This window comes from Lathyrus oleraceus, unplaced genomic scaffold (assembly GCF_024323335.1).
Source record: "Lathyrus oleraceus cultivar Zhongwan6 unplaced genomic scaffold, CAAS_Psat_ZW6_1.0 chrUn0506, whole genome shotgun sequence".
NCBI classification, from domain to species: domain Eukaryota; kingdom Viridiplantae; phylum Streptophyta; class Magnoliopsida; order Fabales; family Fabaceae; genus Lathyrus; species Lathyrus oleraceus.
This window is the reverse complement of record NW_026112897.1, coordinates 22,668-39,722: the sequence shown is the minus strand read 5'-3', so window position 1 is coordinate 39,722 and position 17,055 is coordinate 22,668. Positions and strand designations below refer to the sequence as shown.

Genomic DNA, 17,055 nt, shown 5'->3' with positions numbered 1-17,055 from the left:
TATAATATAACTATACTTAATCCGATTCAAAGCCATAATTCAGAAAGAAAGGAAATAGCATAACAATAACCAATTTCTTTTTCTACATATCATTACAATGACATTCAAGATTAGCCCATGGTTCAAAAAGTTACAGAATAATTAAACCTATAATTTAAAGCCTAGTGTCGAGGGTGAGGCACAAATTGGTATTATTCTCCAGCTCAGCCAAGTGATTATGCATGAAAAGGATACCACATTTTCTCTGGGAGAAGCAATTTAAGCATTCTAAGAGAAACTTGAGAAATACTCATCAATCTGCATAAAAATGCTCAGTAGACATCAAAGAGTAAAGGTAATCAGAAGAACTGTTACCCATGGTTTTAAACTGCTTTCCACAAGAACGGCGACAGTAATTGTGACTACAAGTCTACAACCTATGCTTTTCAAGATCTCAACAACCACATCAAATCCAGCTATATCTGACTACAATATTCTACATATCAAATATCATAACATAACCACCACAACTGTAATTAAAAACCTTACTTATATGATAACAAGATGTGCATAAAGTAAACCAGGGTGTTACAATTTGATTACATTACATGTTTTAACTGAACCAAAATAAAAAACATAACGAACAGGCTTTTCCTTTCTGTTTTACAGGTAAACCGAATGCTAAATTAAGCCGATAAATAAGAGACTCGTCTGTCATCATTCATTAACTATGAAAATATGGAATACACAAAAATGCTCATCACCAATTCACCACCACTATCACTAATTACTACCACAATAACTAATAACTAACATGTGCTTGTGATCAAAACCATAAACACATCCAACCAAGCCAACAACATATAAACAATTTCATCAATTACACCATATCTTGATAAAAACAAAAAATTGCCATTTAGATCTATGAAACACTGGCACATATATAGACACGACACACAGGACTAGTTGAATAATGCGGTAATGCGGAATACCAAACACACACCTTCAATCTGAAGTGTCAATGCTACATAGTCATGATCAATCATCATCATCATGATCACTCTCATCACTGAAATACCCAGCTTTCTTCCCTTTCTTCTTCGTCTTGTTGTTGTCCAAACCCTCATCATCATTTCTGTTTCTCCCCAGCAACCTTTCACCCGCTTCATCATCCACAACAGAAGCCCAATTATCGTCAAACTGCTCCGCAGCAATCTGACCACCCTCCTCCTCCTCCTCATCACCTTCCTCCTCCCCATCCCTATCCCTCAGCCCACTAAATCCCCGTCGCGGCTTCTTAGGCTGAGGCCGCGGCCTCGGCCCCAACTGATTCTTAGGACACTCATACGACAAATGACCATGCCCCCCACACTCATAACACAAAGCAGTCTCAGTATTGTACACGCGCTTCCGAATAAACTCCGGAGCACGTCCATTATCAGCAGCAATAGAAGCAGTTAGAGTCCTTCCATTGAGAATCTTCTTATTCATCTCCGCCACGGCGCGTTGGGCGTCATTACGAGAAACGAATTGGACAAACGCGACACCGCGGCTTAGGCGCGTGTGACGGTCTTTGAGAACGGTTACACGCGCGATGCGGCCGAAAGTAGAGAAGAGCGTATGGAGATCGGAGTTTGTTAGGGAGTAATCTAGATTAGAAACGTATAGCGTCGATTTTGATGGTGCTAAGGGTTCACCTGTTCCTCCTATTGATGATCCTTTGTTGTTCGGTTTTGATTGGGGTTGATTACTGGATGTGGTGCCGGTGGTGGTGTTGGGGGTTGAGGACGAAGCGCAGTAGCGGTAGTAGAAAACGTCGTCGTCTTCATCGCTGTCGCTGTGTTTTCGTTTGTGTTTCTTCTTGCTTGACATTTTTTTCGGTTCAGGTTTTTTGTTTCCGGCAACGGCGTTCGGTTTCCGGCGACGGAATTAGTTCTCCGATGCTTCTTTAATCTATAGAGGAAATCTGAGAGTGGAGAGATTCTATAATGCGTTTGAGAAACCCTAGAGAAGTGAAGCGAAACTCCAAGCGGATCTGGACATGGATCCGGATATTTTGGATTGGTTTTATATATGGTTTTATCCATTCTTATTTTTTTATAAGCAGTACTATCCATATGTAAATGGACAACTTGCTCACCGCCAGAGTACTTGTAAAGATAGCATAAAACTAAAAATTATTATGTTTTAATATTTTTTTATTTAATTGGTCAGCCACCCATCTGCATATATAAATTTTAATAATTTTTTGTTAGTATGATGCTAGATTTTTTAAGACAAAAATTTCTAGTTCGTTAGATATACAATTTTATTATATTATTTTAGATTATATTTTAATATCTTAAGATAAATAGAGTTATTGAAATTTAGCAAAAATAGAATAGAGTGAAATAGAAATTTTATTACTTTATTATTTGAATAATTAGCGATAAAAACAAAGTAAGTTTTTGATTCTGCTCATATAAAAGAGAAACAATACTGATGGAAAGTGATGAAAATTTTCATTCTGCTCATATTAAAGGGAACAATACTCGTAGAAAGTGATCAATACTAGTAGAAAGTGATGTAATTTTTTATTCCTCATATCTAAGGGAAACAATGCTAATGAAAAGTGATGAAATGAAATAAAATAGAATAATAAAATTTTATTATACTGGATCTGATTTTAATTAACTCAAACAATGTAATCTTATTCTATTTCATCTCATATCACTTCATATCATCTCATTGCATCAATTTAAGCAAAACCTTAGTCTAATAACTTCAGTTTCACAACATTTAAAAACTCTTATGTAGAATTTGTCCAGAATTGAAGAGGACTCATCTCTTACTAGAAACTCAACAATTAATTTGTTTTCAAAAGTAATGCTTTATTTATACGCTTAGATTATGTTTGGACATCTTAAAATGAAGATATAAGAATAAAAATGAACATAGTGAATCAACAAAATTAGAAGTACATACGATTAAAATGCATCAAAATCGATGACATCTTTTTAAATTTATTGAACTTTTCGCATTAGACTTTTTTCTATTGTATTATTTTTCAACATCATTTAATTTCTAGAACTCATGCATCCTATCCAAAAAAGCAAAGTTCTCACTCAGATGTTTCTTCCTTAAGACGTTCTCTCCATTCTACGAATGTTGGTGGTAGAGGACACCCTCGTTTCAAATAAGCTTGTATAAAATGCATCTTAGTAGCAATCTGTCTAATCAAGACAACCCGCCATTTAAATTATTTGGAGGGCAACTTAGCAGAGGGAAAACGATTTACGAAAAACTATGTCTTGTAAACTAAACTAAAACTCAGTCATATACATTTGATATAAGATGACTCATTTCAGAAAAATTCATCCACTTTATTGTCGTTGTGGGGACACCAATTTTACTAAGAATCAAAGGATTTTGAATAGCTTGTATTTGTGCATTAGTCATATAGAGTCGCATGTAATTGTCGCACCTCAAAAAAAGATGATAATGCGATCCCTCGCGATAGGACGCGGAAAAAAAATGTTGTTCGAAACAGAGTCGCCACCGAACTTTATTTATTCCAATGAAGGAATAGGAAAATATCGAGAAAACCTTTAGAAATAAGAATAATGGTCGTCGCAACCATATTCGGGTTCGGGAGTCGATTACGCAAGGGGAAGGTATTAGCACCCCTCACGTCCGTTGTACTCAACGGGAACCTTTTAGTCTGATTTTGCTATTTGACTGTTAATTGACTGTTTATCTGCTTGCTTCGAGTAATTAGAATTGATGATAGATGTGGATGAAGACCTCAGGATGGGGGAAATGGGAGGTTTTTTATTAGTGTGCTCGCGAAGATACAGCAATCTCCTGCCTACGTATCCTTATGGTGCAATAAGGAAATCAGAGCATTCGTAGTTCGGGCTACTACGAATATTGGTTGTGTTTTGTTTTGATGAACGACTGTGTAGGTCGGCGTTCTAACGGCTAAACACTGGCTTGTCTACTCTCGGTGGAGGCTCTAGCACTGGTTTGTTGTGCGCATTAGAAAGGATTGACAGTGTTCTTTTTGAAAGGGTTTTGGTCACGGGGGGGTGACGAGTTGAATTGACGTGTTTGGATTTGATTGGTTTCGATCGCTCGAGGGCGAGAAGTTAGGTTTGATTTGTTGATGATTTGAGGAACGACGAAAGATTGAGCAATATGGTGTACACCAATCGTTCAATTCTTTCGAGGAATAATAAGGCGTGCGCCTTCTATTCCCTTTTCGTTCGAATTGTTTTGAAAGTTTGTTTGTGGATGTTGAATACGCACGGTAGTGAGGCGTACGCCTCCTACTTGCTTATTCAAAGAATAACGAGGCGTACGCCACCTATTCCCTTATCCAAGTTTATTTAACGTGTTTTAGTCGGAAGTCGATAATTTGTGCAATATGGCGTACGCCAATTATCCAAATAATCGAGAGACGGTGAGGCGTACGCCTCCCATCTTTTATCACCCGAGGTTTAAATTGTAAAAAGATATGTTTAGATATTGTATTCGATTTATGAAGATAGCTTGAATTTTGGGTTGGTAGGTTTGGATTTGTCGATGATTTGAGCAAGGTGGCGTACGCCAATTATTCAAATAATCAAGGAGTGGTGAGGCGTACGCCTCCCATTCTCTATTGAAGTTGTATAGTTTATTTTGTAAAATTGGGTTTGATATAAGAGGTGATTTGAGTTTATTCGATTGTGTTTTAAGTTTGATGACAAAAACTCGAGCAATGTGGCGTACGCCAATTATTCGAATAATCGAAAGATAGTGAGGCGTACGCCTCCTATCCTCTTTATTATCATAAATTTAGAATTAAATGTTTTAGAATTTGTAGTTGATTTGGAAAATGATTTGAATATGATGGTTGAAGTTTAGAAATAATTTGAATTTAGAACCTATGTTTGATTTGAAAAATTGATTTGAAATTGTATGATTATTAGGGTTTTAATTGAATGACGAAAATCCGAGCAATATGGCGTACGCCAATTATTCGAATAATCGAGAGATAATGAAGCGGATGCTCACTATTCTCCTTTTCATTCAAAGATTAATTATTAAAATCCAAAACTTTTAGAATTTTTAATTAATTGGTGGAGTGATTTTAATTTTATGGAGTTTTAGGGTTTTAAATGAATGACGAAAATCCGAGCAATATGGCGTACGCCAATTGTTCGAATAGTCGAGAGATAGTGAAGCGGAGGCTTACTATTCTCCTTTTCATTCAAAATTAAATTAAATAATTTTTAAGAGAATACTATTTAAATACGGTGAATTTGAATTTATTTAGAATTAATATACTTTTGGGAAAGACTATTTGGTATTGGACCAACGTCAAACTTATTTATTAGAAAATAAAGTAAATTATTTGTTGACGTTAACCATTAATCCACCATTTAACTAATTATAATATTATAACAAGATAAAAAGAAGAGTTGAAAATAGTAATCGAAACCGAACTAATAAATATTTCTAATATTAGTGTTATCTTAATTTTAATTAAAACAATCAAGAATAGCTCATAAACCAAGTAGACCAAATTGGAATGTTTGGGAAATAAATAAAAAGTTAGGCCCTAAACATTGGATCAAAGAAGGCCCAAGGGACTTAAAGTAGTGTTATTTTCGGGATGGGCCACAAGGCCCAAAATCCTCTCCTACTCAGCCAAGTGGTACCGCCGAGAAGAGAAAAGGTTGGCCTCGGTTTACCTACCGCCACGCGCATCATTGTTCATTGATAACATCATAAAGATTTTGGGAACATAATCTGACAGCACCCAAGTATCTATCATCAATAACATTAATTTACTCTTAATAATATTTTAAAAGAAGAAACAATCACCCCTTAAAGCAAAGAAATAAATCAAAATAATTTTGTCTCTCTCTCTTAAAACGACTCTTCATTCTTTCTGGAAAATATCCTCTCCCTATTAAATCGTGTGCATGGTCCCAATCCAAAACTGCAGAGAGAGAAAAAAAATTGAAAGGAAACCGATGAACACCCTTCGGTGTTCATCCTCAAACAAACCAGGACTCGAACATGAAGTTCAAAACTTCCAACGTGACAAACGACCACAATCCCCTCAAACCTCCAAATCCTCGACGGGATCTAGAAAACAGTAGCGAATCGGAACCTCAAAGGAAAACCTAATCTTAGCTTCTAACCCGTTTTCTATATCACAATCAACAGCAGAAATTAACGAGTCAAAATACAAGGTCAAAGCACTTTAAAGCAAAATAAAAGGGAAAGATTCCGCCGGAGCATCGTAGCCCCGACGAAGACCTGACGGCCATGATTACCTTCGGTGAGTATGTATGACGTTGTCCCTCTTCTTTTGCTTGTTGTTTCAAGTTTCTTCCTTTTCTTTCTATCCTTCTGTATCCACTCCTTGTTTTCTGTCTGATTCTGACTTTCTCCTCTAATTGATTGTCATTTCCTTTTGCACGCGATTGAAGGGGTCAAGCTCTTCAAACCCTGATTTTCAGTGTGAAAATCAGAGTTGAAATACAGAGTTTTAGCGGAGCTTTTCGGTGTAAGGTTCGTTTGGGATTTCAGCAGAGTGACGGTATTTTTCTTCTCTCCTTTTTCAATCGATTAGCTTTCCTTTTTATAGAGTGAAATGAGCTCCCCAAAATCGTGTGTGGATCCTTGGCAGATGGTGCAAAAAGGAATCATTCCGTTAGCATCAAATCTTTCTTTAGATTTTGGTGGGGACCAATGTAAATGTGGTAGGAAACGGATTTGATTGTGGTCCCAAAAAATCTCCAAATGCGTGGCCGTCTTCACTGAATCTCCCATCTAGTTTTTACTGCGGTGAAACCTTCAACAATTGAGGTAAGGAAATTGGTATTTACTGGCATATATTTTAACCTTAATTGATGACTTCTCAACTTCGATTCACAACACTTCTTCCGTTTTTGCTGATGTGAGGACTTAATACATTTAGGTATGAATTGCTGCTCAAGTATTTTCGAATCCTGTGAATCTTTGCCTTTGGTTTATCATAACAATTGTGTGCTTACAAGTCTTATGACCATTAAATTGATGCCATGTTTGATACTTGGTTTGGTATTTGGTAGGTGATCTGAATGATATTCAGGATGCTTGATGATACTTGTATGGATGTTAACCTTGTTGATGGCTGAGCTTGGATTGCTAGTCTGCTGTGTTTTACATGGTGGTAGTCATGATTGCTCCTGTGATTCTATTACCATGAGGTTAGTCATATGCTGAAAACCTGTTAACTTGGAATGTGATGTTGTTAGCTATTGTGTTAGAAGTTTGAATGAAATTTTGCTATGGTAATGATTATTTTTGTTTTGGATACTTTGCTTGTGCGTGAGCTGATTTGTGGGTTGCTATGCTTGGTGATGCAGTAGTGGTTTGTGCAGTTTTTAGATCGTATATTTGATCAAGGTTAGATGGTTTGGTAACAGGTTTCTTCTTGTCATGGTTCAGCATCTGTCATGGTTCTCTGATAATAGGTTCTATTGTAACAGGTTTTTTTTTGAAGCATACCCTGGCACTGTTTTGGTTTGGAGCATTATGGCGTTTAAACCAATCCCGTCTTTAATTGATGATTCATAATGCAATGGTCCTGCCGCTATAGCTAAACCTTATGTCCCAAAAAGGTGAATCTTTAAATGTATCCTCATTTCCAAGTGTAGGCTAAGAGATACTCTCAACTGTGTTTAGCATGTTAGTTTTCTCGATTGTTTAACATCTCTGCTACCGACCAAATCCCTATCCAGTTATTAACATCAACATTCTGGAACTGAATCATCTGTCTTGGAGTTGTTAACCATCCTGCCATTGAAGGACAATCATGTTGCCAAGGTCTGCAACATGGCCTGCTGTGGGAGGAATACTCTGAACTTGCGTCTGTAGCCGTTTTTTGTTTTTTGGGTGTGACGGCTTGTTTTTGCTGTTTTGCCGTTCGGCAGCTTGTGACAGTTTTTCTTCTTTTGATCATAATCTCTTTGGGAAAATCCTTACTCATTGTTTCTTTGAATCCTGCAGGTTTCACTCATGATACCAAGTTTACTGCTTCTGGAAGTGTTTTGGTGAAGAGAGTGCATGGAGTTGTCGTGGTCAACTGTCATGATGTTTTAAGCTTATATACTTTTTTATTGTAATGTCCTCAAGTCTTTAGATCATAGGCCATGGCTGTGTGTAAATCATGAGGTCTACCAATATAACTGTAAACTATGCCCCTTACAAAATTTATTCTCAGAAGGATCGTGCCCATATGGAAAAAGAATGGTTTTGTACATCTAAATTTGTATTTTTTGATCAAAAGTAACATTATTATGAAGTCCATAGAAAATTGTTTCATTTTCTTTCTTATAGGAATTAAAAGACATTGAATCTAAATCCTCAGGAAATTTTCTCAAGTCAGGACCAGGAAATGCAAATCCTAGGCCATCCGTTAAATAGCTCTTTAGACGTGGCCCGAGATGAGTAGAAAAAAATGCTCATTTAATAAGAATGCTCGCCATGAGACGTGATGGACCATAATAATGCACCAATCTTGTAGGTCGGCCAAAAGGACTTGTTGATATGAATCAATTTGTACTTATGAACCAAATGATGCTTTTTATAATCTTGAATTAATGAGACGTGAGCCTTCGAGGCAACCTATGCATGGAGTAGATGATGTCATTGACTACAATGACATGTACCATGCTCAATGAATGAATAACAATAATATGCATCTTAATCCAGTGATCCACTTAATAAACAAAAGCTTCTTTGTGATTATTCTAATCAGTTGATTATAGTGGATTAAATCTGTGTGTATAAGGTGAAATCACTTTGGAGGGTGGACTATAGTAGCTTTGAGTTTCAAGCGAACGATAATAAAATACTTGTGTTTTTATCTCTTTGTTATTAAACTTTAAGTGGTGTTCTTGAGTTGGTAAAAAACTTTTGTTTTATAAAACCCAATTCAAACCCCTTTTCTTATGTTTTTCACACCTTCGGGGTTTGTTTTAATTCTGACGGGGCTACCACTAGCAGATTGCTTACTAAGTGTGGGGGTGTTTTTCGTGACAGTCAAGAAAGATAACCTTGTGGCTTTCATAAGACTATTGGTGATTGCAATAGTCTTGCTACAGAATTCTGGGGTGTCCTTATGGGTTTGGAGCTTGCTTGGAAGAGAGATTTCAAGAACCTTATTGTTCAAGATGGCAAAAAGACAGTAGCAGATGCTCTCCAAGGGTCGCCTTTGAAGTCTAAATAAGGTTCGACTTTGGCTAGGCATATTCTTCTTCTCCTTCAGCATTTTAAAAAAGTGCATTCATTCACATTTTTAGAAAAACTATTAAGTGTGTTGATTTTTTAACCAAACTAGATTTGTCCAGTTTTGATGGTTGTATCTGATTCGATGATAATTTTTTTAGTAACAGTTCAAATGTCTATGAGACATGCTGCCTAATGTCTCCTCATTTTAGACCTTTGATCCTCCCATTTTACTAATAAATAAATATATATTTGATTAAACAAACTTAAAAAGTTATTATTTTTATTATATGAGTTAAATAGTTTAAGTTTCAAATTCTGAAACGTCCCAAAAAAAAACTATTTACTTACATTCTGAATTTAAAAGAATATACATTTCAAATTCTGAGTTGTCACCAAAAAAAATTCTATCAATGAAAGCCCTAATCGTCACCAAAAATATATATTATATTTTATATTTCAAAGAATTTAAATTTCAAATTCTGAATTTATTACCATCAATTACATCTAAAATTATTAGATTACTTTTCACAATATAAATTCATAATTTAAAAAACAAATACTTTTAAAATTACTGACTTAAATTTATTTATTTATCTTCTATTTTGCTAAAATTATATTTTTTTACTCTCCAATTTTTAAAACTAATATTTTGGTTCGCTATTGAACAACGCTGCATTATTTTTAGTTTTCAAAACTTTACTTTCATTAGAGAGGTACTTCATTTCAAAATTATTTTACCAAACAAAATTTATCTCAAAATAAACATCATTTTAGTTTTTCAATATCAATTTCTTTCAGAATGCCATTAAATAATTAAAATTTCTTTCAAGTCATTATTCTCCTATACATTTATGACAATTTATAAAAACCTTAAACTATTCTTATTTTAGGATGGAATGAGTAAGCAATCAATAGACATTTATGAACTAATAAAATATATCATTGTTTTTATAATTAATTTTATTTTTTATTTTATTTGTATTAAAATATTACAAATATATTAAAACAAACTTTTAGAATTTTTTTTCAAAATAACCATTATTTTCAAAAATAATTCCAAAATAACCAATTATTCAAAAATATTACCAAAATAATCAGGTTTGATAGAGGATGCGGCAAATGAATTGACGTACCCCCAATGCATGAAGAGGAGGTGCCAATAGCATTGACGCATGCATTAGACTCCTCGTGAGGAGGCGCCAATGCTAGTGGCGCCTACATTGGGCCTCATGAGGAGGCGCCAATGTTAGTGGCGCCTATGTATGTTTGATTGGTGTATGCGCCAATTCATCTGGCGCATACACCCCCTGCTATTTTTTTTAATTATTAATATTTAATTTTTATTATTTAATAAAAAAGAAATAGTAATGAAAAAAAATTCATTGATGATGTAATAATTGGTTACATTGGACTGACAATAAACTAATGACCCGTCCGATTATAACGTCCCCCTGTTCCACATCCCGGTGCGTTAGTTTATCTCCTAGGTCTTCCACGATTTTCTTGAGGTGTTTGGGGTCTTTGTGTGCTGACCTGATCGAGCGGTGGTTGGTTGGAAGGTCCAACGGAAGTTCCAGCGGTATTTGATAGATGTGTCATCATTTGCTCCCAATATCCGAAGGGGCTCTGGCCAACGGTGCTTCCGTAATGGAGTTTGGTGCCCATGTCATCGTAGTTAGGGCGTTGTGGTTGAGTGAATTGGGGACGATATAGTTGCCCAAATTGGGTCATTGAGTCGTTTTGGAAACAAAGCAATGGTTTCTGGGGCGACTATAGTTAAACAATGGTTGGGTGTTATTGATGGGGGGCTACGATGAAGTGACCCATATGAATCATCTGGGCTATAGACAGTTGTGGTTGCGGGGTTTGATTCTTGGTTTTGTGTTTGAGTGAGAGGTATGAATGGATTGCGACGTTGGATGGTTGGTTGTTGGGTGGTTGGCATGAACGGGTTGCGATGTTGGGTGTTTGGTAGTTGTGTGTATGTGGTTGGTTGATGTTGTATGGTTGGTTGTTGGGTTTGGGTGGGTTCACATTGGTGTTGGGTGGTGAATTGTTGTGGGGCATACGATGACGAAGCATGTTGGCGTGGATCCATCAAATACCGCGGCTCAGATACAAATTGTTGAGTTGTTACCGATCTAAACCATGCCATATATTTTGTTGAGTCGGTCTTGCACCATGGATATCAGGTTAGTTCAAGATGTGTTGTCTTTGATTCCTCTATGGACGACACATGTCTTTTGCAAAGTCTCTCCAATCAGAATAATCCCATTGTGCATCAACCCTTTTTTGATGTCAATTCCCCAAACACGTGGGAGATTCTGGAATCTGTTGTAGCATTCAGAACTGCAGTTTGACCCGGTCACTCTGGTGCATTTCCACCATAGTGAATCGGATAACCGGTGTCTTCGTTGTCCAAACTGCAGCATCGTCATGGTTCACATCATGATCCAGACCCAGATATGGCCTCCAGACAAACTGTAAAACAATACGAAACGATTACATGGAATATAGTTGGGTAGGATTATTACATCGTCATGTCCAATGTGGTCCAATAGATTTCGATAGACTACAATAGCGTGTTTCAGACACCTGTTGTAGTTCATTCCCCTTACTGACCACCTAAGATAAAAAAGAAGTGAAAAATATTATTTACTATTAATTATAATACAAAATATAATTAACTAAATGGTGAATGGTAAAGTGTTAGACTTACTTGGTTGCAAACGGGAACACGAATGGGCGCTCATTTATCGGAGCGAGCGACGACATTCTTGACCAACCCCAAGCTTGAAGCAAATACGCACATGAAAAAAAATATAGGTATTCTTTTTTGTAGTTCTATACATTGCACTATATAGATGGGCCAATACAGCTGAACCCTAACTATAAGTGTTTACCTTATTAATGTTGCGTAATAAAGGTAAATACATTATATTTACAAAATTACCTGTACTTTCTGGAAACAAAAAATTATCAAATAAAATCATAATATAACACCAAGCTTTTATTATTTTCTCATACTCGGTTGAATCGTCGGGAATTACTATACTGGCATAATATTGTTTAAGGTATTTTAAACTTATACCTTGCCCCCTTGCTTGACCGGACGTGTCTCCCTCAGTTTCGTCGTCTAGCAAATGGGTGGGGCACCTTAAATTTGCACCTACCTTTTGTACATTCATTTTCATGATTAGGTCATTAACATAACATAGTCCACTGCATAGCATTGCATTGTCCATTGCCCAAGTGCAAGTCATCAGACAAGATTAGGTCAAGATGATTAGGAGAATCAGTCCATCAAGCAAGCATGTGCAATTTCTATTGAGACAAAGCCCTAGGGTTGATTTATCAAGTTCATATGACCTAGGGATTATTTTGAAGTGATTTGGCCAAAGATTGGATGATCAAAGCTCAACAGTCAAGCTGAAATTCATCTGAACCCTATAAAGTCAACTGTGGTCAACTGTGGTCAACTGTGCATGAAATCATGGATTTGAAGGTGGGAGATGGTTTGAAAAGCTTCATTCATGTCCATACAAGTCTCATTTGACATTTCAAAGATCAAGATTGAAGAATTTGAGGTCAGATGAAAAGTTTCCAAAAATAGTAAGTGACCTGTAATTTCAAACTGCCAAAAATGGAATGTTCTTCTCCTCAAATTTACATCATCATGAATGCTTCAAATGAAATTTTGTCCAACATGAAAGTTTAATATCTTGCTCTCACCTTTCCAAAAAGTCCAAGAACACTCATTTATCATGTGTGGTTGAGAAATTATGATCAAATCATTGTCAAGAAAAGTTGAACTTCAAAGTGGCATAACTCTTGAACCATTTGGCCAATTTGAGTGATTCTTTTTTGAGCAAACTCCATTTGACATGCACTATCATAATCCATCATTACATTTCATCAAAAATCATCACATAAAAAGTCCATTTTTCAAGTGAACCAATTTGAATTTTGGTGGGAAAAAAGGTCATTTTGAAAACTACATACAATTTTCATGCCAAACCAATTGCAATTGCTTCTAAACAAAATTTGTGACTTGCCTCAAATGAATTTTTACTGTTCCATTGGTTCTATTTGAAAAAGGGCATTTTGGCATTTTTGCATAACATGAGCATTTCACTAACCCATTTCCATTTTGCTAATCATGTTTAATAAGTGGATTAACAGGTGGTATAAAGCACTAATTGTAACAGAATTCTGAAATGAGCAATCACAATTTCAGATCCAAACAGAAAATTCTCAAAATTCTCTCAAATCCTCTCAAAATTTTTCAACTCTTTCCATTGAATTTCTTGATTTCTTTGATTGTTTCTTGCTCTAACCTTCATCTGCAGGCATTGTGGAATTGAATTGAAGCAAAACATTGGAGAATTCATGCTGAATTGGAACTGTTGAAGAGTGAAGATTCACATGGCAGTTGCAAATTCCCTCGAATCTGAGCATTGTTGAGCTAAAGATTTGATTTCATTCATCTTCTACATCATCATTAAGCATCTGTTTCAAGCTCACACTTCCAAAAAACTCCAAATCAAGATCTGCACTTCACACAAGGTACCTTAGTTGCTATAGTTCCCTCGTGAACTTGTTCTTTCTTTGCTTGATAGCTTGAGCATTGAGGTATAATGATCTCTTCTCCATGTAGTCTGGAAGACCTGGCCTGTTACTTGGCCAGGCACCTGTCTGAAGTCCTCCTTAAGGGGCAATGCTTGTGCTTGTTTATTTTTGTCCCCAAGCAGGAAAAGACCTTTTGATAAGGCAATTGGCAGATACAAGGGATGTGCAATCCATCCCCTGCTATTCTTGTTGAGTCATCCCTCTGCTCACACAACCGGTGTTGATGCATTGTGGATAGTAACCCAAGATCTTTGTACCGTTGTACAGTTGAGTCAGTGTCATAAGTGTAGAAGGGTTCCCACTTTCTGAACCCACACTTCATTTTCTGATTCTCTCCCTGGCCAGGGATAAGAGCTGTGAAGTCTCATCTTCACTCACCTTTCCTCTACTTCACCCTGACTCTCAATGTCAGTGGTTAAGAGCAAATCACACCTCTGTACAGTTGGCTTGCTTTGCAGCCTAACCATTGTTTGAGCCCCACTTTGTGTGTATATAGTGTGTGCTGTTTGTGATTGTTTGCTGTTTACCTGTGTTGAATAGGATAGCTTGCTCCCTGTGCAAGTTAGCTAGAAACCTTGACTTAGGGATGATTTTTCACGATAACATCTAGGCTCGAGTCGTAGTCTCCCTAGTTGTGTCTCCCTTTGTTATTTGGTTAGGCTAGTCCTTTTTCCCTGCGTAGGGGAACTACGTCGCCCTGATCCTTATACCAGATGAGGTATGTAGGCAGGAGATTGAGCTGATCTCTCCGGGAAACCTTTTTGTTTTCAACCCCCGTTGTGTGTGTTTGTTATGTGCTTGGAAGCTGATATAAGTCTAGCGATTGGCATTCGGGTTCCATTGTGGGTTTGTTTGGTTCGGGGGCTGATATAAGTCCAGCAATTGGCATTCGGGTCCCATGTTTGCCATTTTTGTGTGGAGTCTGACGTAAGTCCAGCGATTGGCAGTCAGTTTCCTGTGTGCGTTTTGTTTTGTCTGGCGTGCGTGAGCCGAGCTACGAATGCTCTGATTCTTCTTCGTCCAAGAAGATACGTATGCATAGGATGCGACATCCTAGCGAGCATGTGTTTTTCCTAGTCCGAACTACATCGACTCTGATGTCTATGCCTGATAGACTACGTAGGCCCAGGATGCGATATCCTGCTGAGTTAGTTTCTTTTGTTTTCTGTGTCTCTTTCAGCCAGTGTGTGTGTGTGAGCAGTGTTTTAGCAACCATATTCCTTCCTTTTGTGCGTGGATCCCGTCGAGTACGACGAATGCGTAGGGGTGCTAATACCTTCCCTTCGCATAACCGACTCCCGATCCCATTCTCTTTGGTTGCGAGACCATGTCTTTTCCAGGTTTACTTCGAGCGTTTCCTTTCCCTCTTTTGGGATAAATAACGCAGGGTGGCGGCTCTGTTGTTTCGTTTTCCCGCCGGTTTTTCGCGTAATGCGACAATGGGCACCCAATAATTCATTGCAGATATTGTTGTCTTGGTTAACTCGATCATTCACTGCCTTTCCATCTATACGGAGATCCAACAACATGTACACGTCCTCAAGTGTGACGGTACACTCACCAATCGGAAGGTGAAATGTGTGGGTCTCGGGTCTCCACCTCTCCAACAAAGTTAGAATGAACTTGTAGTCCACCGAGTACGAAACAATGTTGAGTAGATTTCCAAATCCACATCCTCTAATATATGGTTCTATTAAAGGATCGTGGGGTACATATTCATGTACACGACATCTAAACCGCTTCGGATCCTAATAATAAAAAAGTAAGAAAATGCAATTAGAAGAAGAAATACATAATCAACAAGCACAACTCTATAAGAAGTAAGAAAAACATAGATAACAAAGGTATAAGACTAAAAATAGAAAAAGTAAAAAGAGAGAGATGACATACAAATGCCGATATATTCTCGAGTGTGCCTCTATGTTCATCGCCCATAGTCAACAAAGACATTATTTGATTTTGCAAAGCTTGAGTGTGGTAGAGGAAACAAGTGTGGTAGAAGAATATAATTGAGTATTGATGAAGATGATTTGATATTGTTGATATGAGAGGCTATTTATAGATGAATGAGTGAGTAGGTTTGCAACCTAAGATGAATGTGATTGGTTGCATGGAATGGCAAGAGAAGACAAGGGAATGATAAACTTCAGAAAGCATGTGAGAGATAGCATGTGAGGAATCTCTTCTAGGCGCATGTGAAGAATCAACATGTAAGGGAAGATGCGCCATTCCTCTTGGCGCCTACATGTGATTCTTCACATGCAAGGAAGAGGCTCCCTTCCTCTTAGCGCCTTAGTGTAGGGCAATGGGAAGGGGCGCCCTTCCTAGTGGCGCATAAGACCAATTTTTGTGAAGAGGCACCCATCCTTTTGGCGCCCCAGTTACTTTATGGCGCCTAGGGAATGGGCGCCTAGGTGGGAATCTCAGGGCTCAGGCGCATGTGTGTTCTTGTCACTCTTTTCTCTGCATGGTTGATTCTTTCTACTACATGCATGGTAAAGTTTGTACAAACAATGACCAAGTTATCAATGCAACGACCAAGTTAGCAATGAAACATTATTTATGTTGTGTGGATGAACAACTTAGCAATGCATTCAATTCCCTTAAAGATATCTACATATTTAATATTTCAACAAAATGTCTTCCACAGAACATTACATGATCAGTGCCCATGCCGAAGGTGAAATATTTGATCATCAGTTGTTCGGTTTTTGTTTTCGAAACACAGAGGTAACTCGGTTTACAATAAATCGACTATCAAATTTTTCACATCTGAAACAAAGAATAGAAAAGAAATTGCAATGCAGTAATGTGGGCCAAATCATCTATAAAAATCCGGTTTGGTTTGTAGAAAACCAGGTTAAATTTTATCAGAAGAAGATTCGAGATGATGATGATATTCAGCATATGTTTGTCAGTCACGAACAATCTGGTTACAACGATATAGAGTTGTATATATTACCACATCAACAACAGGTGTCTCTGTACATTGATCAGTCACAAGTGTTTTGTGAGACTGATGACGAACAAGCTGAGGTGAATGTTCTAGATGACAAAGAAGAAGAACCTGAGATCATGGTTGATTCGATGGTGAACACTGAAGAGGAAGAGGAGCCAATACCAACAAGTTATGTATACTGCCCACCCCAACAGATGACACGGTTAAATTTGGGTTCAGATGAACCTTTAGCAGATGTA

General features: G+C 37.2%; 1 protein-coding gene across 1 annotated transcript; it reads right to left on the bottom strand.

Annotated features, from left to right (window-relative positions):
- Positions 1-1,017: 1,017 nt before the first annotated feature.
- On the bottom strand, positions 1,018-1,944 carry LOC127114491 (U11/U12 small nuclear ribonucleoprotein 31 kDa protein). Its single transcript, XM_051046592.1, has one exon. The coding sequence runs from the start codon at positions 1,849-1,851 to the stop codon at positions 1,018-1,020; it is 834 nt and encodes a 277-aa protein (XP_050902549.1). The 5' UTR covers positions 1,852-1,944.
- Between the last annotated feature and the right edge of the window lie 15,111 nt (positions 1,945-17,055).

Excerpts from the sequence above, each read along its gene's own strand:
- LOC127114491 (XM_051046592.1), bottom strand. The coding sequence starts at position 1,851 with ATGTCAAGCAAGAAGAAACACAAACGAAAACACAGCGACAGCGATGAA.